At 30.2% G+C, this 27,952-nt stretch overlaps 2 protein-coding genes across 4 annotated transcripts; both read right to left on the reverse strand.

Annotated features, from left to right (window-relative positions):
• Positions 1 to 11,163: 11,163 nt before the first annotated feature.
• On the reverse strand, positions 11,164 to 17,201 carry RECQI1 (RECQ helicase l1). Its single transcript, XM_020353490.3, has 10 exons — positions 16,952 to 17,201; positions 16,573 to 16,874; positions 15,412 to 15,672; positions 15,112 to 15,275; positions 14,893 to 14,989; positions 14,750 to 14,793; positions 13,066 to 13,180; positions 12,626 to 12,979; positions 11,787 to 12,011; positions 11,164 to 11,544 (listed from the first exon to the last, which is right to left on the reverse strand). Exons 1-10 carry the CDS (start codon positions 17,184 to 17,186, stop codon positions 11,434 to 11,436), a joined length of 1,908 nt encoding a protein of 635 aa, XP_020209079.2. The 5' UTR covers positions 17,187 to 17,201; the 3' UTR covers positions 11,164 to 11,433.
• A 3,432-nt stretch (positions 17,202 to 20,633) lies between these two features.
• LOC109794324 (Polynucleotidyl transferase, ribonuclease H-like superfamily protein) lies at positions 20,634 to 27,360 on the reverse strand. 3 transcript variants are annotated; one of them, XM_020353781.3, is made up of 11 exons: positions 27,209 to 27,360; positions 26,292 to 26,451; positions 24,511 to 25,192; positions 24,305 to 24,389; positions 22,882 to 22,969; positions 22,387 to 22,571; positions 22,073 to 22,205; positions 21,678 to 21,814; positions 21,452 to 21,526; positions 21,036 to 21,131; positions 20,634 to 20,817 (listed from the first exon to the last, which is right to left on the reverse strand). In XM_020353781.3, the coding sequence occupies exons 2-11, from the start codon at positions 26,437 to 26,439 to the stop codon at positions 20,734 to 20,736; spliced, it is 1,713 nt and encodes a 570-aa protein (XP_020209370.2). In that variant the 5' UTR covers positions 26,440 to 26,451; positions 27,209 to 27,360; the 3' UTR covers positions 20,634 to 20,733. The 3 variants fall into 3 exon arrangements, with proteins under 3 accessions (XP_020209370.2, XP_029125702.2, XP_029125704.2); XM_029269869.2 differs by having other exon boundaries at positions 26,292 to 26,463; positions 27,209 to 27,324; XM_029269871.2 differs by lacking the exon at positions 27,209 to 27,360 and adding an exon at positions 26,641 to 26,984.
• Positions 27,361 to 27,952: the final 592 nt, after the last annotated feature.

Raw genomic sequence — 27,952 nt, forward strand, 5'->3', positions numbered from 1 at the left:
CTTTTTATTCGAACTAGCATACGGACAGTATTTCAATTTAGGCATTTAACGTGTTCTTACGGAATAAAGTACGGAGCAATTACCATGCAGTAAAGTATTTTTAATGATTAACCGTTGTTACGTGTTCGTCAATAATCACCAGATAATGATATGCATGTACATAAATGCGCAAAGAAATAGAATGGACAATAGAGATATTGGCAATACATATCATCATTCACGGTATTCAACCTATTACAACATTTTAACATTTGAGTACTTCCAAACAGCGATTGAATGAAAAAGAAAGCTACGCTAAAGAAAGCTACGCTAATTCTAATCCTAAAAAGATAAAATACAAATGGTCAAGAAGTGATCATACCCAAAGATAATTCCTCGCATGGAAGCCATATGTGCAGGCAGAGAATGCTTTAGAATCTGGTTAAAGTATGAGTTTTCCGACCCTGTAACAATGTAGGTTTCTGGAATTTATAGAGTGAATTAATAGCGGTTAACTCGCTCGGATGCTTCTGCACGTAGATCACTATGGGACAACCGCTGCCCACTACGCTCATTATGGCTTCTAAAGTGTAACTTCTCACAACCGCTCCTCGTGTATATTAACTTCTCAACCAATAACTGTCTTCGAATTCGAATTAGTTATTGTTGGCCTATGTATGACTTCAACTTTTCGATCGTGACTCGAAACAACTCAAACAGGCTCCTTGTACGTCCCCAGCAGGTGTTCATTTTAATATTCTCTCGAGTAACACCTATTCGATTCTTAGAATTTTCGAGTAGACCTAACATGTTCATAAAGTAAAATGAAAGTTAGAAGACAAGATTTACTGTGATTCCACTTGGATATAAATTAAAGATGTTTTTGAGAATTTTTCATTAAAAATAAGAAAAATATTTTTCATCAAGAAAGTTCTCAAAAGTGTTTATTTTAAGTTTATGTCGAAATAAAAACTATGTCAAACGAAAGATATAGTTTTCAAAAATCTGTTTATGTAATTATGAATAATTAAATAGATAGTTTTTAGTCATTAGGCAGATTAAGCATTTACCAGATTGATTTCATGGGCAGAGATAGAAGAAGAAGAAGAAGAAAAGGGTGAAGTGGGTAAGCACTAAGGATTGAAGTTCCCCACCCCCACTACCACTACCTATTTCTGGGGTAAAAATTGACTAATATCCACTCAGTGAGTCATACATATTTATGGCTATTTATGAGTTTTTAATTTATAGATACTACTTGTTAACATTTAAAACTTTATAAGAAATATTTTAAATGTTTAAACTACATTTTTCTCATATCCAGAATTACATTTTGTTTGGAATACATAAAAAATAAGAGAAGCTAACAGGACAAAATACATATTTATCAACAAAAACATTTTCTTCCAAAAGAAGAAGAAAAAAAAATGTAATGGTCCAAATTATTAAAATATTTTATTTTCAATTTAAAAAACATTAAAAGAGAATAAAAACACGTCATTATACTTTTTTTTATAATTATAATACATACAAACAAATTTATTATATCTTATTATTATGTTCATTATTATCACTTTTTAACTTTAATAGATTATAATATTTTGCAGTGTATTTCTTAATAAATTTTGTAGGTGAAAATGATGAATGAAAAATAATGAATAAAAACTTATTTACTTATTTCTCTTTAAAAAGAGAACTTATTTATTAAAATCTAGTATGCTAAGAAACTCCTCTTAATAAAAACTTAATTATTGAATGAATGGTTGCAAGTTGTAAATTTTAATTCTGACGTTCAGTTTGGGTCACATCAAGAGAATTAAATATTAAGCCATTTAGAAGGAGAAAATGAAAGTTGAGTCATAGTGTAGAATAAAAAAATTATAGTAAGCAATATTGAAAATATTTAAAAAAACAGTGTATATAAGAAAAATGTGAGAGCGTTGATGAAGTGAGGCGCAGGTAGAGACTAGAGAGGAGATGTAGCAGGGATTAGTTTCCATAGGATCCTCATTCCTCATCCTTCGGGTGACTATGGACTATGGAATTCTAATAATAGAATCATTCTGCAATTAAATTAATGAGATCTAGAAAGAAGATACATAGCATATTAATCTGTGAACATCATAGAAAGCAGAGACTCTTTTCAGTTTCTCCAAACCCAAGAAATAAACGAAACAATATCACTCAGGGATGTAACGTGCCCACTATTATAAACATCTCACTAATCTAATTTTTAATTGATTTTAATTTACTTTTTTAAGTTTATCTAAATTAATAAAACTCTTTTTAAATTTAATTTACTTTATGAAGTTTACCTAAATTAATAAATTACTTATTAAAAATCGTTAGTTTCAACAGTTTAGTACTTGTACTCTTTAATTGGTAATTAAATTTTTACTTTTAAAAAAATAAAATTGTAATTAAAAATATTATTTTATTCTTATAAAAATCGACATAAGAAAAAGTTTATGTACCTTCTGGTCAAGAGATGAATAATTAATAAAACACCTACCCAATACGTGTTAGTTATGTGTAATTACTTGTAAGGATTGGTTGAATTCGTTCACTTCTCTTTAGTTTTATCCATTTTCTTACCCAATCTTATTATCGTCCTAAAACTAAAAAGACCATCAAAATAATTTCGATTACGACAATCTAAATTTAGAAACATAGCTGTTTCAATACCAATTAATATTAGAACTTGATTAGAAAAGGTGGAATGATACTCTCGGGAAGGTGCTCAGTCTTTTATAATCAAACATCTACATTGTCATTTTCATCCATCCCTACTTACATTTTAGGATTTACGTGTGTATCATACATTACAAAGTTTCTTTTTCCTTAAATGTTATATATGACATTTTTTTTTTATTTTTTAAAAGCTTAAATTTACATTTTTTTCATATAATTATTTTACAAAGTTAATTAATTATAGGTTGTTTTAGATATGTTTTATAAAATAATTGTTATAAGAGTAAATAACAATTTAATAATTATACACTGTTAATATACTTTTTTTTATATTATTGATCAATAAAAAGTCATTGATCAAATATTCTGAGGTAATTATTATAAAAATCAACAAATTTATCAAATATGATTTATGATTGGATAACAATATAAAATTAAAATTATTTTATTGATATATGACTTTTTTTCTCTCTAATATTATGTATGAAATTTTATGATTAAATGTGATAATATAAAAAAAAATTATGGTGAATAATTTATAATCAAATTTTCAATTTTTAATCATATAACTAGAGAAAATTTCGTTTTATGAGATGAGAGATAAAGTTCTCTTTTTTAGTGATCTCTCTATGCTTCAAAATAAATTAGTCTTTTAATCCTTGGTGAAGAAAAAATCTTATATATATATAATTCTTTTATGTAATGGATTTTTTTTATAAAAAAAAAATAGGATATCTTCTATCTAAAAGTTAATAACTATTCCTTTGAGGTATTAAAATTTGTTTAAGAGATTATTTTCTCTTAAAAAATAATTTGTTTATATACAGTGAGTAAGGATTATACCTACTTAAGATTGGTGCGATAAATTTTTCTTGTAAATTCCAATGCGTGCTCTAAAGACTTGGACCAAGTTTTTAGTCTCTAATTCCTCTAAAGAATGAGACACTTACAAAAACTAATTTGATACTCAAATAAGATTTTGACTTAGAATAATTTTAATAAATAATAAATGTATAAACAATATTGTTATCTCGATATACTAACTCTATTTATACTAATTATAATAGGTTTAGATTTTTGGACTTTTATCTTTCATTACCTTGTTAGATAATAGGCAGCTAATAATGCTACAATCATGCTAATATTACTAATGATCTTATTATTTTTTACCTAATTTGTTTCATTTAGGTTTGTTAACAACATGGACTTGAAAGCTCAACAACCGAATAAGTTGATAAATCTTTTAAGTGATCGGTAGCAGAGTGTATCGAGTGAAGGTTCAAGTTCTGAACTATTAAAAAATATTGATGAAAAAGTATAAGTCTACAAACACTAGATATATTGATGGGTATAACAAAATTAAATGTTACTTTCAAGTCTCATTATAAGATATACTATACTTCTTTCCAATCTTAATAATATCTAAACTTGTTGCAAATTTTCTATAATCAATGATTCTATTTCTTTTATATTACAAAATGCTTAACAAATAAAATTATTTATCTAACTATGATACCTGTAGGTCATTTGATGGAACTTTGATATACAAGGAGTTTTTACCTTTTTTTTTTTCCCCTCATTCTGGTTATTAACGAACTATATGGAGACTCCAAGTCCAATACAGTTTAATAATATGGTTCATGTATCTAAGTGTGATTTATTAGAGAGAAATGAATAAGTGAGTGTCATATGACAAGGATGTATGCTGATGGCAGATCTGAGAAGGTGGGATAGATAAATAAGAGAGCACATGTCATGTTCTAATAAATGGTTAGAGGCTACGGATAGATAGATAAATTGTTATGACATGTGTGGCGCGTTGACAATGCACATCACACAATAAAATCCATACACACTGTGGATTCCCATTCTCTTCTCAACATTTTCATAAACTTGTTAAGTCAAGAACACCACTTTTTTCTCACCTGAGAGGACCCATGTGCACACCAATTCCTCTATTTGCATTACAACCCCAAAATTAATTTTTCTTTCTTTATTTAAGTACTTACAATTTCTTTTGTTCCCCTGTTTGTTTTTGGTACGTGATCCAGTGTTGAGAATACCTTCATCTTTATTTAATGTTAATGATTTGTTAACATAATTTCGGGTATGGTATATGAGCCCACAATAACATTGGATGTATACATGATGCCTATTTTAACTCAAATTGATTATGACAAAGAAAAAGAAAAAACTCAACTTGATTCTCTTAATGTGTATTTTTAACTAGTTAACAGAATCTCACATTTTAAGAAATATTTCGAGTTTTATGATAATTTTTTTTTTTTACTAAAGTTATGACTAATTGTAACATTTTGAAATTATTTCACGTCTTAAATTTATTATAAACCCAAAATATTTGAATAGAAAATAATAGAGGTAAGAGGAATTAATAGCTAAAAAGGCAGAAACAAACAACAATAAAAGCACTATGGTTGCATGCCTGTCCACACAAACCTTACCTTATCAGGATTATTAAAGCATAGTACTATAAATTAAGATATATTAATCTATAACAAGCCATTAAAAAGTTTTTAAAATAAATAATTATTAATTATACATGTTCGATCAAATTTATGTTGTCTTTAATATGAAAACAATGTTAATGGGCAAACATAACGGTGTACACAAGGGGACAACCATTTAAGCTTGATGCCAAGCAAAAAAATTATGGCTTCAACCCCACCATGGGACATGAGAGCAACCCTACTGTCTCAAGTATCTACAAACATTTGCACAGTAAATTTTCAATGAATTCATAATTGGGATAGTTGTATCTATATTTTAAATTTAAAGCTTATTATATTTGTTGTTCTCTAGAAAATCATACCATGTGTTTTTATCATATTTATAATCCAATGCCCTTTGTTGTTATACTTTTATACACTATCAACATTCTATTTGTCTATTTCTCAATGTAAACAATAATAAAAACAAAAGGAGATACAAACAACTTTATTTTCATACGTTCAAAATGTTAAGGATTATTTTAATCTTTTTGCAATAAAAAATTAAACATGAATTATTAAGAAGATTATGGAGTAATATTATTTTTCAATATCATATTTTAAGAATTAAATAATAAAAATAATATTTTGTATCAATGCAATTATTAATAATTTTTTTTAATTTAATTTTATTACAAGTAGTTTTACTTTGCAATCTTTATCAATGTAACTATTAATAATTCTTGTTATTTTGAAGATATGGAATTATAAATTAATTTTTATTTATCATCTTATGTATTATTCTTAATGCTATCTTAAATTTTTTACTCATGAAGCTTTTAATAATTCAGACTTTTTTTTATTATAGTGGAATTTAATTGTAAAATAGAAGAGGATTTGTGTAATGTTTAATAGATGAAAAGAGTTTCTTTATAATGTCATAAGGGTACTTTTCAATTTTAAATAAAAATAAAAGAATTTTGCACAAGAATTGTAAAATAGAAAAAGAGATTAAAAAAAATTAGCAATACAATTTGATTCCTAAAAAAAATTAGAGATGAAGTCGTCGTCCTAAAAGATAAAAAGTTTAGAACATGTTTGATTCACTTTGCAGTTTGTGACTTTAAAAACTGTTTTCTGAAATAATTTTATCCTTCTCACCAGTTAATTTCTCACTCAAAATCAATAAAAAATTTTAGAAAAATGTTTACAAAATAAATATTTTAAAAAGCAAAGAACTCAAAGATACAATCATTTTTTTTTTGTATTAAAGATGGAATCATTTGTTGCTAGTCCACAGTGATTCCGTTTTGAAGTGCAGTGAATTTCATAAACTCACGTCAGCAATACGAATACAATTTATCAGCGGCTTCAACGGAGAAGAGAATAGTGAACTAGAACAAAGAAGCAAACATTTTTTTATTTTATTTTTTATTTTATAAAATTAAAAGCTATTTTTAGAAAGAATGATCAAACAATATTTAAAAAAAAAACTAATATATCGTGTTAAAAAGACCAATATAATTTAGGATAAAGATGCAGGGAGAGGGACGGATCCATAAAAGTGCTGCAATTTTTTTCTTGATATGTAATTATTTAAATATCTATCTGCTAATAAATAATTATTTAACAGATAATAATTTTATAAAATATTTACCGTAATTTTTTATTTTCAATGATTAAAAAGATGTATGTTTCATTTTTTTTGCAAAAGTTTGTTGTTAAAATTTTTACATTTTATAACTTATACTAAGTTTTGTGTTTCAAGCTTTAACAGATTCTTCAATTTAACAAATACATCAACTATCTAACAAGATTTACAATAATAATAGTCTCATAATCAAGAAGAAAAACAAACTCGTCAAAAATAAAATAACTGAAAATCATCAAATATTATAATAATGATATATAATAATATAAATGTTTATAATATAATAAATAATAATAATAATAATAATATATACACCGTATATAAATATATTTCTTATAACATACTGTAAAATTCCTTCCTCACACTGTTTCGCAGTAGAAAACAAACAATTACTAAAAAAAATGAAATAAGTACTCACGTAGAAGTTTTTTGTAATACCTAACGTTAACATTTTGAATGTACTAGTACATTCTCTTTTACAAATACAACAAAAAAAAATGCATAAAACTTCATCACAGAAGTCATTTTATTAATTAATTTTTTCTACAAAATTAATTAATAAATGCAAAAAAAATAAAATAAAAATGAGAGTAATATACTAGTAGACCTTTTAACGATTAAGTTAAATTCTATAGTAAACAGATACAAACGGTTAATAAAGGATATTGGATGTTAGACATTAATTGAAACGGCCATAAAGACTTCATAATTAGCGAAATTAAGCAGCTATTTAGAATAATTCTACAACATCTGTTGCGAAGTTTCATTACATGTGAGCTAATGACAGTTCTAGAGTTACCCCCGTGCATGCCTCCAAGGTTCTTCAAAACTTGATGCAATATTGCAATTATAAATTTATAAGTGAAAGCTACCCAAGATATAAGGATTTTGCTTTTAAATCAAGATAAAAACATGCTCATCAGCATGTAAAGAAAATAAATACCAAGACATTACCATATGCACTATCTAAATAACTTTCATTTATGCTTGCACTGTTGCTGCTACAGCTAGGCTCCTCCATTGATTTTGATGTCTGCACTAGTGAAGAGTGATTGAGTGCTTGTAGTAGTATATGGTTCTAGTAGTATAGGATTCATTTCAATTCAAACTTAAAAAACATGCAAATAAGAATAACTTGATAGAAATGAAAGTCGTTTCTGTAGTTGATATGCGGATCATATTAAACAAATCCCCAAAATATTAGTAACTAGAGGATAATGTGTGCCCCCTCATCCCCCTTCCCAACCAATACCCTATAACATATTCCCTTGACTAACTGATGGAAGAAAGTTACCAACAAGGATAATACACTAGTATTTAATACTTCAAAATTGGAACAAAATCCACAATAGATGAAACTGACCTGCAGTTGCTGATTCATGTTAAGCATCATGTTATCACTTGACAAACAATCAACATGCGTGCTGTCCAATTTATTACTAAGCTGGTTGTGGTGAAAGCTTCTGTCTTTTTCCTTACCAGAGTCTGAAATTTGTCTTCCAAACTAGATCTTAAACTAGCAGAAAACCCTTCTGTCATCAGAGAGCATTGAGCCGGCCGGGTTAATTCTAGATGTCAATTCTTGCAGCTTTTTCTCCAAAAGGACACTTAAAGCATCACCATCTATTACATGTAACCTGGGAGAAGATAGTGATGAATTTTTAGGATAAAGCTTATCACTATGACTACAAGAATTTACATCAATTTTGTTCCTTGTTCTCATCATTTGTTCAGAAGAGGACTGTGAATCTGGCATGTTTCTTCTCAAGGGAGATGTAAATGTAAATGATATCACACCATAGCTTCCTTTCATGCTAAATGCATCCTGGTCAATACTTCCATCAGTTGTAATATTGCTTTTTATGGACTTGTTTTCATAATTATTAGTTGCATCATTAGAACATCTAGCTTCACTGTGAACATCCTTATTTTTATAGTTTTTCTTTTGGAAACTAGATACTCCTTTGGAGTATCAATTACCCTCGTGCCTGACCGTTTGGACTCAATGTTGGCATTCACAATACCCTTATTTGTAGTCTTCCTTGCGCCAGTAGAACTCACTGAAGACCAAGTTTGAGTTGACTTATTCGAGTCCACCTTTGAAGCTGAATTACCTTTGTTGGTTACACTATACTGCTTTTGATTATTCTTCTCAAGCACATTGCTATTCTGACTTGTACAAGTCCTCTGCTGCATGACCTTGGCTATCAGATAAATCACGCCTTGTTTTTTTGGAAGCAAATCTTTATCAATATCTTAGGATATTCATTTTTTAGCATGATTTTTTAATTTAAGGATTTCTTAATTAACATCTTGAAGACAACGATATATAAGAGTATAAGACTCTTTTTATAAAAATAAGAAACAAATTATTATTTATAAAAACAGGGAAGCCGTTTGTTTATCATAAATTTGTAAAATATTTTTCTTATATTATTGGTATTTTTAATCATATTGTTGATATAAAATATACAATAATTTTGTCAGTAACGGATCTTTGTAAAAAAAAATTTTTTTGACATCATTAAACATATATAAAAATCACTTTGTTAAAAAAAAAGTTAAAATTCACATCAATAATCAATAATTTATACATTTCAAAAGAAATTAATTTTTAATTTTAAAAAAATACTCATAAACTTATTATCATTTAACCATCCGTTTAATTTATTCACGGGTTGGTTCTTTAGTAAATGATTCAGGTATGTTTGGAGAATACATTATTTCCCAAAAATTTAAATTTTAAATTCTTATAAAACTATTAAAAACAATTTTCTAAAATAATTTAATTGAAACGCTATTTTTATATAAGTTTTGAAATAAACAGAAATTAAGCAAAATAGAAGTTAGGTGTTCACAAAAATTCTCAATTCTCATTCCTTACAAAATAATAATAAAACTTGTAAACGTGAAGAAGACAGTCATAATCTGACTTAAGACATTTTTTACATCAACTTAGCTAAGCCAATTTAAAGAATACAGAATTTTTAAAAACAAAAGAAATGTTAAAAATATATTTTATGATATACCAAGAAAGTATAGTCAGTTGGTTGAAAATTGAAATTTGCGTGAGTGTCGTAAATTGTTTTTGTACTGAGTTCAATTCTCATAAATAAATAAATAATATATCAAGTTGATACTGATTGTGGGGGTTTAAGGTTTTCAAAGTAACAAATTAATTGGTAGTAAAATTGTTATCTGAAGATGTAGCAAATACTTGAATAGGTTGTTCTTATTTTGTTTCCTTGTCGCTCCGAGGATCAATTAAAATTAATTAATGATCTTAACGTGAGTGCATGTGAGACGAGTCGGTAGTACTCCAGCTGTTTGTATGAGTAGCAACTACTAACTAGTACGTAGCATAATTCAAATCGGACACCGAGGATGTATTTAGATACCAATTTAAATTCATATTAAAAAAAAACACATTCTAAAGTAGAAAACAAAAATTTGTGAATGTATTTTTTTTTCAACCCTGTTGAATTAAACGTAATTATTTTTAAACACATTCTAAGGCACGATTATGAGCTGACTCCTCTATAATATTTACTTATTTATTAATCATACCTTATATTTAATGAATTTGTCATCCTTCTGTGACTCCTACCTGATTTTAGTATGACGCGTATATATTGTTATTAAATAATGATTAACTTTTGGGGCTGTAAATGCAAAACATTAATAATTATATTTTTATTCATAATACATACACGTGAGTTACATAAAATACAATTTAATGATCATCAACTGATCATCAAACTTCAGGTGAGTTGCTAATTTGTAATGTAAGACAAAAGTAACTGGATGAAAAATTTAACCACGAAAATTTATTATTATATATTAAATAATAAAAATATAAATTAAAAAACTTAAGACGTTGGATCATGATTGTAGGGCCCTCTGGTTACTTTTTAACGGCAAGGGAATTCAAGTCCATTTATAATAGCTATTGTGATGAATAAATAATGTTCGTCTTATTGTGTATGTATTATTCGTTTTAATGTGTCTTTAATGTGTATGGATATTGTCTGGTGAATATGTATAACTTCATCGGTCTCTTTATTAATGTTTTCTTAAAAGAATCCCATTTTAACTGAGAAAATATTTCAAGTTCTTAAAAAAATTGAAGCTTCAAAATGGACAGCTGTTTCCGGGTGAAGCTGTATCCATTTCTTGTACTTCAAGCACCTATGTGTGTTTGGTTTATCATTACGAAATTGTTTAACAGATCTTCACTGAATACGCAAAACGTAAAATTAACTCTTGTCCCATTGCACTGAACGTAAGTTAACTTTAACTAACTCATTCACATACACACCCCAAGAAGGAACCAATGGTGACTCTAGCTAGACCAACAATATGGCCTGGAAAGAATTTATGGAACGCCATTTCCGGTTTATCAGGATAAGAATTGTGTTTTAATTTAATTATTTTTGCTTGTTCCTTCATTTTTTTTCCTTCAAAATTTTGGTACATCCTGGAAAGATATTTTTCTTTTATGTAGGTCTGAAAAAAAAAAAAAATAGTTACCTAGGACGTAGTAAGAGACTTTGACCTTTCAACGGGTAAGCCATTAAGATAAAATCTAAAGGGCAAAAACGCCAAAGGCACTGCTCCTCGGAGTTGGTTAGAGTATACCAGACTTGACATTGATCGTGCAACAACTCATAATGCCGTCTTGAGACAATTATCACAGGGGCTAGCTCCGTACTTGCAGACCTTTCTGTCAAAAGATTCTCCAAAGTGTTTGAGTAATGTTTGCCTCCGGCATTCAACCTACCCATCCAAAACAAAGATCAAATATTTAAATCTTGTGGATAAACGCCTTTCTGCACCAGGAGCCAGTTTGTTTAAACCTTAAAAACAGGGGTGAACAATTTATGGATGATTTTTAATTTTTATGCAAAAAATTATATCAAAAACTCTTTATTTTGTTAACCCCATTTTTAAAGGTATTAAACTGACTCTAGATGTGAGAGGAAAAAAATACATGTTGAAATGTAAAGGAGCATGATTACCTTTATTTCACAGTACTGTTGCATCTTTTTGGCTTGAGCCATTGCTGTCTTAAAACTTTCCTTTTTATATCCTTGGCCGTTTCTTATCATGCATACAACTCTACTAAAATCCTTCTTCTGGTATAGAGCAATGCAAACTGCAGGAAGATTATCCCTTCCAGCCCTTCCAGATTCTTGATAATAGCTCTCGATTGATTTTGACATTGTATTGTGGATGACAAAGCGCTGAAAACAAGACAAAAAGGGGAAATTTAGTAACAAAATATGTAAATCTAAGATACAAGTAAGAAAAAAATTCGGTTAGAACTAATCCCTATACTTACAGGTGGGCTATATTTGCCCTAGCCAAGCATACAAATGCAACATTTAAGTTTATAAGACAGGTTCGATAAATGGTGCTCATAGATTTTGGGTTTAACCTTTCAACTTGCACTCGGGCAGGATAGATAAGATTATAAGATGATCACTAGCAATTTGAATAATTTTAGGATTTAGCATTTTAATTTTAAACATATTTAAGCAATCAAGAAAAAAAGGATTGGAATAAAACTTCCTACATAAAATTAAGAGTTTGAGATGAAGGTTTTTGATGATGCTGTGATAGAAAAATGCTTTACAAAAAGGTTGGTCCCAGGCATTTCTTAGTCATCAGACTAGTGATCAATAAGTAGCAAATCAATAATACGCCATTCAGTTTATATATCAACTATCAAGCCACGGAATAATCTACAGAGAAGTATATAATTTCTTTCTTAAAGTGTAGAATTCCTAAACAAAGTTGATCCTAAAATTGCGAATGGATGCCATTATCATAATTTTAAAAAAATAGCTCAACTTACAACATCAGGTTTGTCGATCCCCATTCCAAAGGCAATAGTTGCACATACAATATGAACCTCCCCGTCATGCCATTTCTTTTGAACAGCTACTCTTTGGCGGGCAGCCAAGCCAGCATGGTAATACACCGTCTTGATCTTACATTTCTCATTCAAAAATTTGGAGACCTCAACACATTCATTTTTTGAAAGGCAGTAAACAATTCCACACTGATTCTTGAAGCGATCAATTAGCAACTGTCCAAGTTGCTTTAGTGGCTCCTTTGTCTTACCAATCACTTCATACTTCAAATTTGGTCGGTCAAAGCTTCTTTCAAGAACAAGTGCATGGGGAATTCTTAAAGCATTTAATATGTCCTGAAAAATAAAAAACATGTAAAGGCAAAACAAGGGGGTGATACTAAATAAAACTGTCTATCAAAGTGATTTACTATTATGATTACCTCGCGAACTGCATGGGTTGCAGTGGCAGTCAATGCCATAACAGGTACACCTGGAAAGTGTTGCTTAAGAGATCCCAATCCCCGATAATCAGGCCGGAAATCATGTCCCCATTGGCTGGAAAGCATAATTTTCAATTTAATAGAAATCAATAGTAGATAATTTGATATCTTTTATTAACAACAAAAATCGCATAGCTTTAACTCCATTCCCTGTTAAAGCATCACCTTTGCAACTCTGGCAGTTTAAGTTCTGCTTGCAAATTATGTCTCATTTAAGTGAGGCACGTGATTCTACAAAGGTTACTTGTAATGGAAAATCCCATCTTTTGCATTGGAGATTGGCTGCAAGTTTTAGTGGTAGAAAATGAACAAATATAAATCTCGTGTAAATTCTCTTAGACATTTACTCTTTCAATTAATGAATCTGATTGTGAAAATTGATTGAATGGATCATTATCTTGACTTCTATTGATTGAATTGTGAAATGTGAATTACCATTGAATCTTGATATTGATTGAATAACATTGATACACTGACATCATTGTTGGGATATTGGTTGTGTACTAGCGGAATATGGAGGAACTCAGCTAATTCAGTCTCCCTCAAGGCTCAAGGTGGATGGATTAGGATATCCTTGATCAACTTGTAACTTGGATAAGGAGGGTTTTCGGCTACAGGATAATGGAAACAGTAAACAAATTATCATCAACACGAGATAAAAGACAAACTATCACCTCTTAAAGATAACTTATCAATAAGACTCTTATCTTATCAACAATACCCTTATAAAAAGGGGTGGTAAGTTCACACAGGTGAGCAAGCTAACACTTAAACACCTCAATATCACTCACAGCTAACTTGAGCATCTAATGAAATTGTAGGTACCTTACCCACATTGGAGCAATCTTGGCAAAAGGAAAAGAAGCATTGGAGGAGCTGAGGTGATGAGGAAGGAGATGGGAGGATACAAGTACTTCATCTCTAGGTAAGTACAGGTTGTATTGTGAACATACAAATTGTCTCATTACATTCATTGATTCATTCCATTCATTGATTCATTCCATTCATTGATTCATTCCATTCATTGCACTCCATCAAAGTAGAGGTCATTGTATTTGTATAGACTATAGAGTTGAATATACATTAGAAATTTGCACCAGAATCATAGGTTGTTTATTGCATTTGACGATATCTCATAATTTAACCCAAAAGGAAATTGATCGAGTGATCTAACATTATAAGGGAGTGACAAACACTTTGGAAGTTTTTCAAAAATATTTTATAAGTTTTGAATTGCTCAATTCATCCTTCCCTCTGGAGCACATATATTACTCATTTTCACCAACAGATTTTGTGATCTCACCATATCCAAAGAGAGCTATAACCTACCATAATCAAACTGTCCGTTTTCACTTGATATGTCTTCATAATGGCCACCAAGAGAGCTTAATTTAAAAAGACATTTCCTGGATAATGACACTCCGTTAATTGTTAAATTTTGGGACTTGCTCATATTGTGTGATCAATTAGTCATATATGAGCTCATGTAGCGCAGTTCAGGTTCAAGAATGTTCAATCAATGATAATATTGTGTCAGTTTCATACAATCGTAGTCATTGAAGAAAAAAAAAACAACAACAACAACACAATTATTGGGATTGAACACAAAAAGATCAAGGCATACCTAACACAGTGTGCCTCATCAACAACAAAACCTGCCAGCTGTCCCTGTGATCCAAGAGGGAACACCAACCATATATACTTCAAAATCTATTGCTCTGCCACAATGGTTTTAAAAAAATTGTACTCAAATCAAGAAAAGTTTACCTTCTGATGCATGCATTTTAGAATCTCGAGAAATGATTGGTTGCCAGCAATTCTCTCAGGTGTCACATACAAGAGCTTGCATGATGGTTTGTCTTTTCTGAATACAAAAAAACACAAATGTGATAAATAAATAAATAAACACTAAAGCAATCAGTAAGCTAAAAGATTTTATCAGACAGCACATGATAGATAAGAATAGACAAAAGAAGTGAATTTCACCTTAGCTCTTGGAGGACAGCTGTGGCCTGGGAAGCAGTTTGTTGAGAATTTAAAAAAGTAGCAGGTATTCCAAACTTGAGGTTTAATGTTATTATCTGATCCTGGATGAGTGAAAGTAACGGAGACACAACTACAGTAACACCTGGTTGAAGAGTTGCTGGAAGCTGTAAGCACAAAATAAGGCAAACATGTTCAGCACAAGAAGAATATAAACATCATTCATATTAAGTGGTCAGAAGAAGATGGCTAAAAAAATAAACATACAAAAAACAAAAAAAGGGGCTACAAAAAAGAACTGACCTGATAGCAAAGAGATTTACCACCCCCAGTAGGCATAAGAATAAAAGAATCTTGCTTTGCCAAAGCTACTTTACATGCTTGATGTTGCAACGGTCGAAATGTCCTATTACCAAAGATAACTACGTTTGCCAATTCAATATCATCTAGTGCTTGCAATTCTTCATAAGTGAGAGTAGCGATTTTATCTTTTGATGCAAAGGTGGATTGCATTTTGCTGGACGTTGATGAAACCAAGCCTTGAGGGATGCCACTTCTGTAATCCTACAACATAAATTGATTGTTTCAGTGTAGTCTCTCATCATCATCTCAGTCTTGTATAACAGAAAATGTAGCTAACAAAAATAAATAAAAAAGAAAATATAATAGAACTAAGAATAATCGCAGGAAAAAATTTACCTATTATTATTGTCATCCAAATGATCAACTATTTTAGGACCATGTAATACATCTAGTTAATCGTCTAAGAAAAAAGGGTAGGTGAAAATTCAATATAAATGTTTTGGCAACAGCTTAAGGCCTCATTTAAACATTAGAATATATTGGGTTTGGCTTACATCATTTCCTTATCTTTTAATTTCATTATATTCCAAAACGTTTAACAATCTTTGTGTGCGGTTTTGGCTTTTGAAAGAGCCCAACATTTAAACATTAGAATATATATGCAGATTCATAATAATTTTCTATCAACATAAATCTATTTTTCTCACTTACAAAAACATGATATAGCTTTAATCTTGTTCACAGATATTTGAATTAATCAGACAAATTCCATAAAATAACCCCATCACACTATCATTCCTCTTCCAAATTTTTTATTTCTTCCGCATCAACCTTCCTTCCCTATCCACTTTATTTGTTTAATCCACCGTTATGAACGTCCAAATCCGAATCTCGCATATTCAGCATTCTGTTGAACTTTATGTCAAATATTACAACGTATATTAATTTTCATTTTATTATCCAAAAGGCTCTTACCAGTTACCATTCCAAAACAAACATTAATTAAATTTGACATCACTGTTAAGATTAAAGAAAACAATCTGAACTCGAAGAAATTTTTTAGCCGCAGCGCAATTTGAAGATAACGAGTAAAACAATAAATACTTAAGCAAATAAATAAATAAAAAATTAAAAAACCATAAAATCTAGTTATTGTCTTACCACAGATTTCATGTCCTCATCGTCACTCGAAACCAACTCCACGACATTAGTGTGGTGTTTGCGTCTCTGCGGTAGAGGCGAGTCGTCAACGACGTTAACGAAGCTTCTGGAAGCATCGTCGTTATCCGCATCGGCACACGTGGCAGAAGCTTTGTCGAGCACGTGCGTCAAGGTTCCACACGCTTGCGATTCCATTTCCTGCAGGTCATCCCAATCCTCGGTGGCCTGCATGGACTCCGCCAGAGCCGCGAGGAAATCGTCGCCGCAGTGCTCGACGGTGACGAAATCGCGACCGTCTTCGCCTGAACGGAAGAAAGCAACGCAGGTTAACGGCGTCGCATTGCGCGAGATTTGAAAGGAAACGGAAAAGGTAGCGTACCGTAGAGAGCGATGAGACGGTGGAGACATTTGTTGGCGGAGGATTCGTCGAAGCCGAATTCGAGAGCTAAACTGATTAAGCGAACTTTTTCTAACTCCAGATCTTGTTGCTGCTTCTTCCTGCTACTGCTTCCCATTTCGATTCCCGCGCTTTTTTCTGCTTTCAATTCTACTTTCTCCTTCTGCTTGCTCACAGGTTTAAGAAGGTTGGGTTGGGTTAAACGAAGTCGTATCATTATATTTATGGAAAATGAGAAATCATATATTTGTTTTCTATATTAAAAAAAATGATGCTAATTACGTTCGATGAACACTATTTTAAATATTTTTTTAATACTGTGTAAAGAGAGTATTAGTTAAAATAAATAAATATATCTTAATATTTAAAAATAAATAAAAATCAATATTTTATTTTTTTGGTGTGAGAATTAACATAGTTACGTTGTAAAAAAAAAAAAAAGGAGTATTAAGATAGTTACTAAAATAGTATTACGAGGGGATTTATTTATTTATAAAAAATATATTTAATGTTATTTGTTTATATGTCTAGTATACTCGAACAAAAAAATTGTATATATAGTGTAGGTCCTCACCCTTTATTTGTAGCGAGTAAGTTTCATGCTTTTTTTTATTTTTATTTAGATAAACATTAAAAGTAAGGGATAAAAAATATAAAATATTTAATATAATAAGTTTCAATTTTGAAAGAAAAATGTAACAAAAACAAAAGTTCAGTTTAAAGTTTTTGTAATTTGTATGAAAAAAAAAATACATGACTAAAATTATTCATTTACCATGTATAGGTTGCTTGTAAATTAAATAAAATATACAATTCAATAAAATAATTTTTACATAAATTTTAAAAAAACTATTTTAAATATCGAGAGTATTTTATTGAATATAAATGATGCTATGCTTTTTTTTTTTTTACATTAAAGACGCTTTATATTTTAAAAACTAATTGAATTGTTTGTTTTATTAAGACTTATAATGGTTTCATATGTTAATTTAATCTATAACGGATACATTATGATATTTCTAACAGAATTGGTTAACTCATATAAAAGTAGATAAACTTTACGGACAATTTTTTAAGGATAATTAGTGTTATTTTTTATTTAAATTTTAAATTTTATTTCAATAACAAGTATTTATATTTAATGTATACTGATTAATATACATTAAGTATAGCACCCAAATAAAATTTTACTTTTAATTAAAAAATAACAATATCATATTGACAGTGATATTTTTGAATATATGAACCAATCCAAGTCAAACTCAGTTGTTTTTTAGTCCAACTATCATAAGACATTTCTATACTATAGTTTTTCTTTTTCATTTTTGTGTACATGTGTGTGAGAGAGTATAGAAATATAGGAAATATCAATTGCGACCAAGAAATAAAAAATAATATCAATTTGTTTAAATGAACATGTGCGTCTTGAATCTTAATGTAAAATACAAGAAAAACGTTTGGAATCTCATTACTCCAAACTTCCGATGACACCAACAAATAGTTTGAGGGTGGTATTACAGACTATTTCTCTAGATGTCACCATTGAAAGGGGAAAAAGATATCAAATTTTACAAGATGGAAGTAATCCAAGAAAGAAACAAAAGTTATGTCTAAACCACGACAGGCTCCCTCATGTATCTAAGCTATATTTCATGAGCATGTTTATATACAAGTGTTTTTTTATTTTTGTAGTTTTTCAGTTGTAAAAACTTCTTTATTTTAAATAAAGAAATTCTTAAAAGTTGTATCTAAACATGCTTCATATAAGACTAAGGATGATATCCTATAATTGATTAGTTAAAATTGCCAACCATCTTCTTGCATTTGATCTTGAAACTGTGAAATCCTCTTTGAAGAGAAGACTTGGTCTTGCCTTCGGCTTCGTAAAGCTTGTATTTAGCCACCCTGCGTTTTCTCTTGGAATCATGGTCATCCCACTCCGATTTGCGTGGAGTTGGCATGCTCCCATAACGTTTGTGTTCTTTTTTTGGAGATGGGTCGTTAGAAGAACCATGAAGAGATGTTCTACCCCTGCTCCTCCTATCCACCCTCCTGCTCTTAATTCTAATTTTTTTGTCGGGTATGGTTCTCACTTTCGCACTTCGTGGTTGGATTTGTCTCGTCGCTCCCAAGAATGATGGGGGTACTTCCATCTCTTTCATTTGATACGATAATGATCACCTTTTTGAATCTCAAATCTTGAAATTCTATTCTGTTTTTTTCTTTTTGTTAAATTGTTCTTTTATGTATGCATTGACGTTTAATTACCTCTCTATCTCTCTCTTTATCTGTCTTGCCATCTATTGGTTAGATAGAGAGAGCAAGAGAGGATATTGGAATTCAAGTTTACAGAAATGCTATAAATTATGTTTTATATATGAATTTATTTATTATAGCAAAGAAGTGAGGAGAGGTAAGAGGTGAATGGAGGAACTCATCCGTAGTTGCAATGCGAATAGAAAAAGAAAACTCTAAATTTAGCCAATTTCATCATCCTCAACTATATTTAAGTTTGAGGGAATGTCTAATACGGGAAAGTAAATAACTTTCCCAACAATAGCCAAGCTACTCATAATTAAATGATCATTATTGGTTACCGGTAACTTATAAAACTTTTTAAGTAAAGATTATTATAGACACAAATAGAGTCTATATGAATTATCTATTTAGAGCAGTTTTTGCTAAATTAAATTTAAAATATAAAAAATATTTATGATTCGATTATGCTTTTCTTCATATTTTAATATTCTATTTTCAATTAATGATTAAATATATAATATATAATAAAAGAGAAGATTTCACCTGCTCTAAGGACTACTTATGATAAAATTAAAAATTAAAAATTCTTAATGAATAAATCAAATTTATAAGTTTTTACTTTAAATTATTTGATACTTCATTATAATATTATAAAAATATATTATAACTTAATTTGTATTTGTATTTATATAATGAAACATCAAATAATTTTTAAATTATATAAACAATTATAAATTTGATTTATTTACGAAAAAAAATATTTAATTAAATTGTTAAATTTTAATATAAACTATAAATTATCAAATAAAATAATTTTATCAATAATTATTTTTATATTTAGTGAATCCCTCTCCGTGTTTAAAAATGTATATTGTTTTGAATTTATTTTAAAAATATATATCTTGAACTCTATCTAAATTAAAGAAAAATTAAGAATGAAGCTTACTTTTTATATGTAACTCTTAATTCAAAATTGATGTTAAAATCGATACTATCAAGTATTTAAAACTTACAGTTTATTTAAAACATATATGTTAATTTGAATTAATATAACAAATATTAAATAATTTTCAAATTTTATAGAATTAACCTATTCAATAAAAAACTTGTAATTTAACACGGTTAAAATTCAAATTTAAACAATGAATTAAGTGAAATAATTCTGTCAAAAAGTTAATCCTTAAATAACTTGATTCTCCACCTCCCCTCTAGAATGAAAATAAGAAGTATCTAATAACTTGATTCCTTGAGTAACTTGAGTAACACTGAAAAATCAGAGTTTTCATTGGTAGACAAGTTTAAGACTTCCCCACCTTAGAATGACCCGTGTTTGATTGATTGTGCTTATTTTGGGTTTCATCCTATATAACCGCAATTGCTGCTAGTAAATATAACATGTACAAAATGTCAAACTGTAAAAAAATAATATAAAAAAAATATTGTTTTCTATATAAAAAATGTCATATACACTTTAATTGATTTAAAAAATGGATCTCATTTCAGAATCAATGCTTGCTGGTCTCACTGTCGGTGTCCACAACTTTTGGTACATATTTCTTGGATTTCTTGACGTTTTCCTTGTAGGACACCTGGGGGGCAGTTAAAAAACAGTAAAAATCAACAAGTATGCATGCACATAAGCAGGATACTCTTATGCACGGTAAAAGTTTACCAAGGTTTGAATGCTATGCCCATACCAAAGTCAGGAAACTATTAAAGACAGAAAATGCAAGAATAATAGAAAGGAAAAAAAAAATTGCAATGAAGGGGAGCCTATTTTCCAGGCAGAAAAAATGTAGTCACATACGAGGAAAGACTTCCACTCAGATTTATCAAGTCCTTGACCAGGAAGACGATGGAATATGTGAACAAGTACAACAGCATCCAGAGCAGCATATTCTAGCTGCAAATATAGAATCGCGTTAGACAACTGAATGCCTTGGCTCAAATGTATTGCAGTCACCATAGTTGTTCATGTCTTATCTTACAGCGCTAAATTTCTTAAGAAATAATATATACAGTAAATTTGGAATCATTTCATCCACTATCAGAAAAATAAAACTTTTTGGTATTCAGCGGCCAACATGTATGGTTTGCAAGACGTAGCATGCTAGGAATTGTACAAAAACTAAGTTCCCGAAGCAAATGCCACAAATGCATTATCAGAGAAGTTTTATGAAGATGGAGAGCATTAATGGATAAAAAGAAAGGGGGAGCAATTACTTGATTTGGAGTTAAAGGTCGTTGCTCCCAATTGCTGTTTCGTCTTGTCTTGTTTAAACAAGCTCCTAGTATTTTCTGATTTACCAATAAAAACAACAGTTTTGTCAAAATAAGCTGACATAGAATAACCAAGGGATCTGATAATTATTCCTCTACAAATATCAGAACTACTTGAAAGTTAAAAAGAGACATGAAACACTTAAAGGGACATTAATAGATATAGCACCTCTGTAAGCGCAGCCAGACCACCCCGAGGTTCTTTAAAAATATTCTGTATGTCCAGCAACATTTCATAGTTCTTGAAACATCTCAAGTCTTCATATGAGCGAGCAAGTTGCTTTACATCGCACTGGAAATTATAGCCTGAAAATGAAGTCATAGGGCAGAGTGATAGTTACTTGTTCAGATTTACTAAACAACACCAAATGCTTCATCTGTCTATAAGCATGTTCGCTTACAGTTGTAACTTGTAAGAAGATACTACTTATCAAATTCCATCAATAATAGCACTCTCATTCAGGTTAAAATAATCACATAATAAATGTTAGGGATCAGTCTTGTCCGCAAAAAATATTTTTTTCCTAATATATTCAAAGACTAATGAATTTAGAATTCTCATACCAAGTTTTAGAATTCTAGGTGACAGCAAAATGCGAGTTAGACAGTCATCTAAAATGTCAGGCACTTCTTTATGTAACTTTATCAGATCAAAGATAAAAGCCATCTTTTCAGAACCAATTTGCATGATAGAAACCTGAAACATGGAAATCCAAGGAGAAAAGGAAAAGGGAGAACCAAATGTTCAACTTCTGATTAGAAACATGTCATAGCTCGGAAGTTTAAAACCCAGACGTACTTATTTTCAAACAATTCAAATAAACAGAGAAAGATGTATGGAGAAACATTAATCTTATCAGGAAGATCATTTCAATTACCTTGTTTGGTTGGCTGCCTTTTACATAATTGGGTTTCCATTCACAATCAAGACCTATTACTTTAAAACCCTCAATATGCCTTGTTGCATCAAGCAAACCTTCCACTTCATCAACCCAAACGATGCTTTCAACCAATAATTCATCAAGATGTAAATAACGCCCTTGCAGATTACTTGTTTCAGGTACTGCAGGACAGAAAGCAGTTATTTGTTTATCATCTGAGAATAAATGGCAGAAAACAGACACCTCACATAACAATAAAGGAAATAAAATAAAATAAAATGGTAACAACATGAATGTGAACAAGATGATAGCAAAGGCAACAAAAACAAGTTTCAGGGATAAAAAATAAATAGAAAATGACTGAAAAAACAGAACTATTTGAGGTAAAATAAGAATAAGCAACCAACAATCTTAATACAAAATCTGTGTTAATTAGAATACAATTTTTTTTCTCCTTTACTAATTTTCATTGGTCACAACAAGCTATCTTACCTTTCATGTCCACAAACCTGTCTAGGGAGTATCGATCACACAATTCATCAACTTTCTCCGAGTAACCAGCTTCCATTGCCAAATAAACCTTGAACAAGTAAAATTAAAAGATTATATACTATACATATTTGAAAATTTTACTGGGGTTATAAGTTTAAACTGTCAAGAAAAACTAACATTCAACAAGTACCATATTTACAAAATAACTAAATATATAAAAGAATGATACACCTTGTTACATCTTCATTTCAAATTTTCAATATAAAACAGAACCCGAGTATTACTATTTTGCTAATAAGCCTGTGTTCTGTATCCATTTAAAAATGAAACTGTCACAATTTCCAATTGAGCAGTTGATGCATTAATAATACATCCTGAGCTCTTCACGCTATACAATCCCACTCAAAACCGGACATAATTGGCTCATGACCTCACTTGCTTGAATTTGAAAATCTTGACAGCCTTCCTTTAATAAGTATATATCCATCCTAACCAATTCTAATAGCATCAGCGGAAGATTTGCTGAATAGCCAAGCTAAGATTATGCTTTATTGCTTAGGGTGCCTGTGTATATGTATTATGTAACTGATATACAAGTTAGGCAGCTAGTAAAAACCCAACCACATTGTGGGAGATGCCCCATAATGTTGTAACTTAAACCACCCATCAGTTTATAAGCAATGGATTCAATCAATGTTGTCAAACTCTCGAGTTAACTAATAAACTCTTAGAGAAAACAAGTTAACTCTATAGAAATTCTTTTCCTAGTAAACTCTTATAAACTCTCTAGAGTTAGCAAGTTTAAAATCAAATGTAATTTTTACTATGACTCAAATGAACACACTAGCAGTGATTTAGAAACTAAGAATTTGCTGAGAAATAATCTTACCTTTGCAAAACAATTTTAAATAATGTATAGGTCATCCAATATTTATTTTAGAATATATAATTAATCTTTATACATATTTTGCAGCACTGGGAACTCTTATGGTCCAAATTACCCATTAAATATGAAGAGAAGTGTAACACAAGAATGAAATGTTTGATCTTGTTTTCATGAGGAAGAAATAGACAAATAAAAAAGATTAAAATGTTAATGAAAGTTAAAACTAATAAAGATGCCTGACGATTGTCCTACAAGGACTGCTGAAAACACCATGCAAATAAAGCAGAATAAGAAAGAGATTGTCTAAGTGTCTTATGTAAATAAAACAATCAACATACCAAAGAAATCAAAATTCAAGATCACATGAGCATGAATTCAATGGTGATACTAATCAGTTATACAAGACTGTAAAGGACACAGTTCAAAAAGTAAATATTTGATATCTTAAACTGTTTCCAGTGGTATACACCTATCCAACTAAGAGTATGTACATATAGAATGACAATCATTATCAAGAAGATGAAAATAACTACTAACCAAATATTCCATAAGATGTCTATCATCGTTCACTCTTGCCTCAGCAACATCCCAACATCCTTTTTCTGCTAAGCTTTTTAGAGAGCTGCAAATCATCGTGGTAATCTTATAAATAAGAATTTAAGAAAAGATCAGGGGTTGTGGAAATGAACAAATCAAATAGCACTAGAAAATCCTCTCCTTGTGAACCAGTACAAGTCAATTACCTTTCTTTACACCTTTTGTATACATCTGGAAATTCCTGCTTTAGATTATTTTTCTTTATAATCTCATAGGCATTTTTTAGCATGTTCCTCTCAATGAACTCCTTTACAAGTACAGATAACATTGGTTCCCCCATAAATGTTGCCCACTTCTCTGCTGCTTTGAATTGATTACTTTGTATCATACCAAGTAGAAAAGACTGGCCATAATGGTGGCTAGAGAATTGCTCCATTAAAGTGACAGCTGTCATGTACAACTCAGATTTTACCAATTCAACAATGTACTGTTCAACAAATTCTTTTGCTGTGCCACAACTTAAACCATGTTTTTCCTTAATTTGGCACATTGCTTTCTCAATATTTGCTAGTTTTACATCAACAATCTCCAGTAGCTTCATCACAATCTTTTCATCATGATAGATCTGACCCCTAATAATATCTACAAGTAGATGGGCAGCCAAGTCTATCGCTTCCAATGAGTCTTCTGCAGTGGTTGATCTTTTTAGGAATCGACGAAGAGCAGATATTATCAGATGAGTAAATCCTTGACTGTGATCTTCAAATAATGGAGACACATACATGCACTGAACAATAAAAGTTGCTGGACCGGGTTTTGGATCATTATGGAGAACAAGATGTACTTGATGTTGAAGGGCTCGGAATTTTGCTGTTGCCTTACAAGTGCCTGTGCAATACCATTGAAGAGAAACAACATTGAAAATAGCAAGAAACAAGATGTACATTGATGAGACAGAAACCCATTACGTGTAATGAATAATCTTCAATTTCAATTGCAACAAAGATGTTTGATAGTTTATTATTGATTATTTGTAAAGAATATTGCTGATTTATTAGGAAAAAACAATAAGTACTAACTTTATCAAGGACTTGTTAATCAGATCCAATTAAAATTTAAGTCTACATAATTGACAGTTACAGGCTTTTTCAAATAATACACTTTTAGCATATTTTTAGACCCTTAAAAGAGACAGTTCGTTCCAAAATCATTTTTTACCCAAACAAAATTGCCAAAACATATTAAAGAGAATACCACATATGTATCCTAAAAGATATATTTGGATATAACATATCTGAAGTTCGTACATTAAAATGTTGGATGGTCACCCCCAAAAAAATAGTTTTGGGAAACTACATAATTAACAATGTTAATTATTTCAATCTTTCATTGAACATAAATTTTTATGACGAGGAAGATTGAGATTTTGGACAAATTTTGGAGGACCATTAATATCTTGGAATATGAAGAAAGAATTTAACTAAATACTTCTAAGCCATCAAAGAGGGCAAGTTGTAGCAACAATCAAACAATCATAGGGTGCTGGCAGGTTGACACTAAGTCGGATGCACACTGAAATGATTATTAAGCATTTATTATATATTAAAACTAGCATCGGCATCAGTGGTTCAACATGTTGACAATTGAAACATAAAAAGGTGCACTACAATACAATAAACACGGTTTTGAAATACAACCCACAACTGCAATTGTGGCCACAATGTCGAGGTTTTTGGGGTTTATGCAACTGCATTTGCCCACAATTTTCCCCAATAACAATGATTGCAACAAACCAAAGCCGCACCATAATTTAAAATCCTGAGAATAAGCATTGATGTCCAGTCTTTTTGGGCCGATGATGTTAACTTCAAGAAAAATAAACTACTAGGAAGGTTAATTGAACCATTTTAGCAAACACTTAGCACTCATCATCGTATATCCCATTTGGGACAACAACTATTAGCATTGAAAGGCAAAGAAATCATACCATAATAATAACATTCTTTCAGCAGGAACATAAATACCACCGGAGAGACATGTGTTAAGTCATGGAAAGCATGAGTGCATAAGGTCAACATTTGACTAGCATTGTCTTTGTTGTTGTCCGTCTCTGCTACAGTCTCCTCCAATCCCATCCCTGGTCAAAACTGCAATCAGAGCTGCGTCTTGTTAGATAACTATCAGAGGATCCCATATTACAGGCGTGCACCTCATGACTCTCAATTTCATACATTCATAAGATCATCTCATCTCTAACCTAAAAGCTTTTAAATTAATGGCTCCTCTACGTATGCAACACCAACTTTACTTAATCATGTAACGAAATTGAAACCTACATTTTTCCTATCTTTACAATATATAAGATTGATCTAGCTTCCACAACATTGTTTAAGTGACTCCGCTGTGCATTAGCATGCCGATGACTCAAATAGGTAAAACTTGCTGTAGTATCGCTCTTCAAACATTTTGGCGTAAAAAGTCTCAACCTAAGGGCGCTTGAAAACTAGAACACAAAATTAATGAGCACCAATTCTCACTCTGCTCCCGCTTATTACTCAAAATTCAGAGACTCTAATAACTATGCAGAATTCATTTATTTACAAAAAAAAAACTTAGACCCTCTGAGTACAATGTTATTACAGTGTTTGATTTGCGTCTGAAGAAACCAACGTATTTCACAGTGATTTTGAAAAAAAATGGTGTTTCATTCCCTTTAGAGACAAGTACAGAAAAGAAACATTAAAAAAAAAAAATCATATGTTGTTTTTCCCTTTTTCTTCTTTGAATATGACAAGCAAAAAAACATGCAGTATAAAATAGAGACAGAGACTAAACTTTGAGAAAGAGAAACCGAGGGAAAAAATGGAACACTGGAAGAAGAGAAAAGAAGAAGGAGAAACTTACTCACTAAAGTTGAAACAAATTTGATAGAAAAATTTGCAGATTATATAGGGTTATCTTGCTCTCTGTACCTCCTTGTTTCTTCTGGAGCGTACCATATGCCGTTCTGCGTGACTTAGAATTGGTACAACGTACAAGTATATAATTTTATTTTTTTTTGATAAAGTCAGCCTTGGTATTTTATTTATTTATTTATGGACAAAAATATATTCTAAATGAAGAAAAAAAAAATATAGTCAGAATGAGACGGGTAATTATTTTATTAAAACATCACTTATCAAAAAAAATTAAAACATTGATATTTGACAGAAAAAATTATATTTTTTTATATAAGACCTCTTCAATTTACCGAATGGGTATGTAATTTTTTCTTTATTAGTTTGGTTCCTGTGTAAAATTCCGTTTCCAAAAGGTTAATTCTGATGGACCCACAAGATCTTTTCCAAAAACGGCAAAACCGTAAATTAAAATTTTAAAAGTAAAAAAATAGGACCTCGCGCTTTAATTCATGTATGGCGGCTATTCATGGGTTTATTTTGAAAAATTAAAACAGAATCAAATTAATTTTGTAAAAACTGATTGTTCCGTTCTTTTTTAAAACAAAATAGATGGACCAGTCTAATTTTTTAAAATATGAATTAGATTTTTTTAATTGAATTAGTTTGGTATAATTATCTACTTTATATTTATATATAAATCGATTTTTTTTAAATAAATCAATCCATTTATAAAAATTATTAAATTAAT

This window comes from Cajanus cajan, chromosome 7, assembly GCF_000230855.2.
Source record: "Cajanus cajan strain Asha chromosome 7, NIPB_CcT2T_4, whole genome shotgun sequence".
NCBI classification, from domain to species: domain Eukaryota; kingdom Viridiplantae; phylum Streptophyta; class Magnoliopsida; order Fabales; family Fabaceae; genus Cajanus; species Cajanus cajan.

Coding starts and splice junctions, on each gene's coding strand:
- RECQI1 (XM_020353490.3), bottom strand. CDS start 17,186: ATGATACGACTTCGTTTAACCCAACCCAACCTTCTTAAACCTGTGAGC. Junction 16,875..16,951: donor CCGTCTCATCGCTCTCTACG/GTACGCTACCTT, acceptor TCTTCCGTTCAG/GCGAAGACGGTCGCGATTTC. Junction 13,181..14,749: donor GATGAGGCACACTGTGTTAG/GTATGCCTTGAT, acceptor TATGCTTTCCAG/CCAATGGGGACATGATTTCC.
- LOC109794324 (XM_020353781.3), bottom strand. CDS start 26,439: ATGGGATTGGAGGAGACTGTAGCAGAGACGGACAACAACAAAGACAAT. Junction 22,970..24,304: donor GACATCTTATGGAATATTTG/GTTAGTAGTTAT, acceptor TACTTGTTCAAG/GTTTATTTGGCAATGGAAGC. Junction 21,527..21,677: donor GTCTGGCTGCGCTTACAGAG/GTGCTATATCTA, acceptor TTGGTAAATCAG/AAAATACTAGGAGCTTGTTT.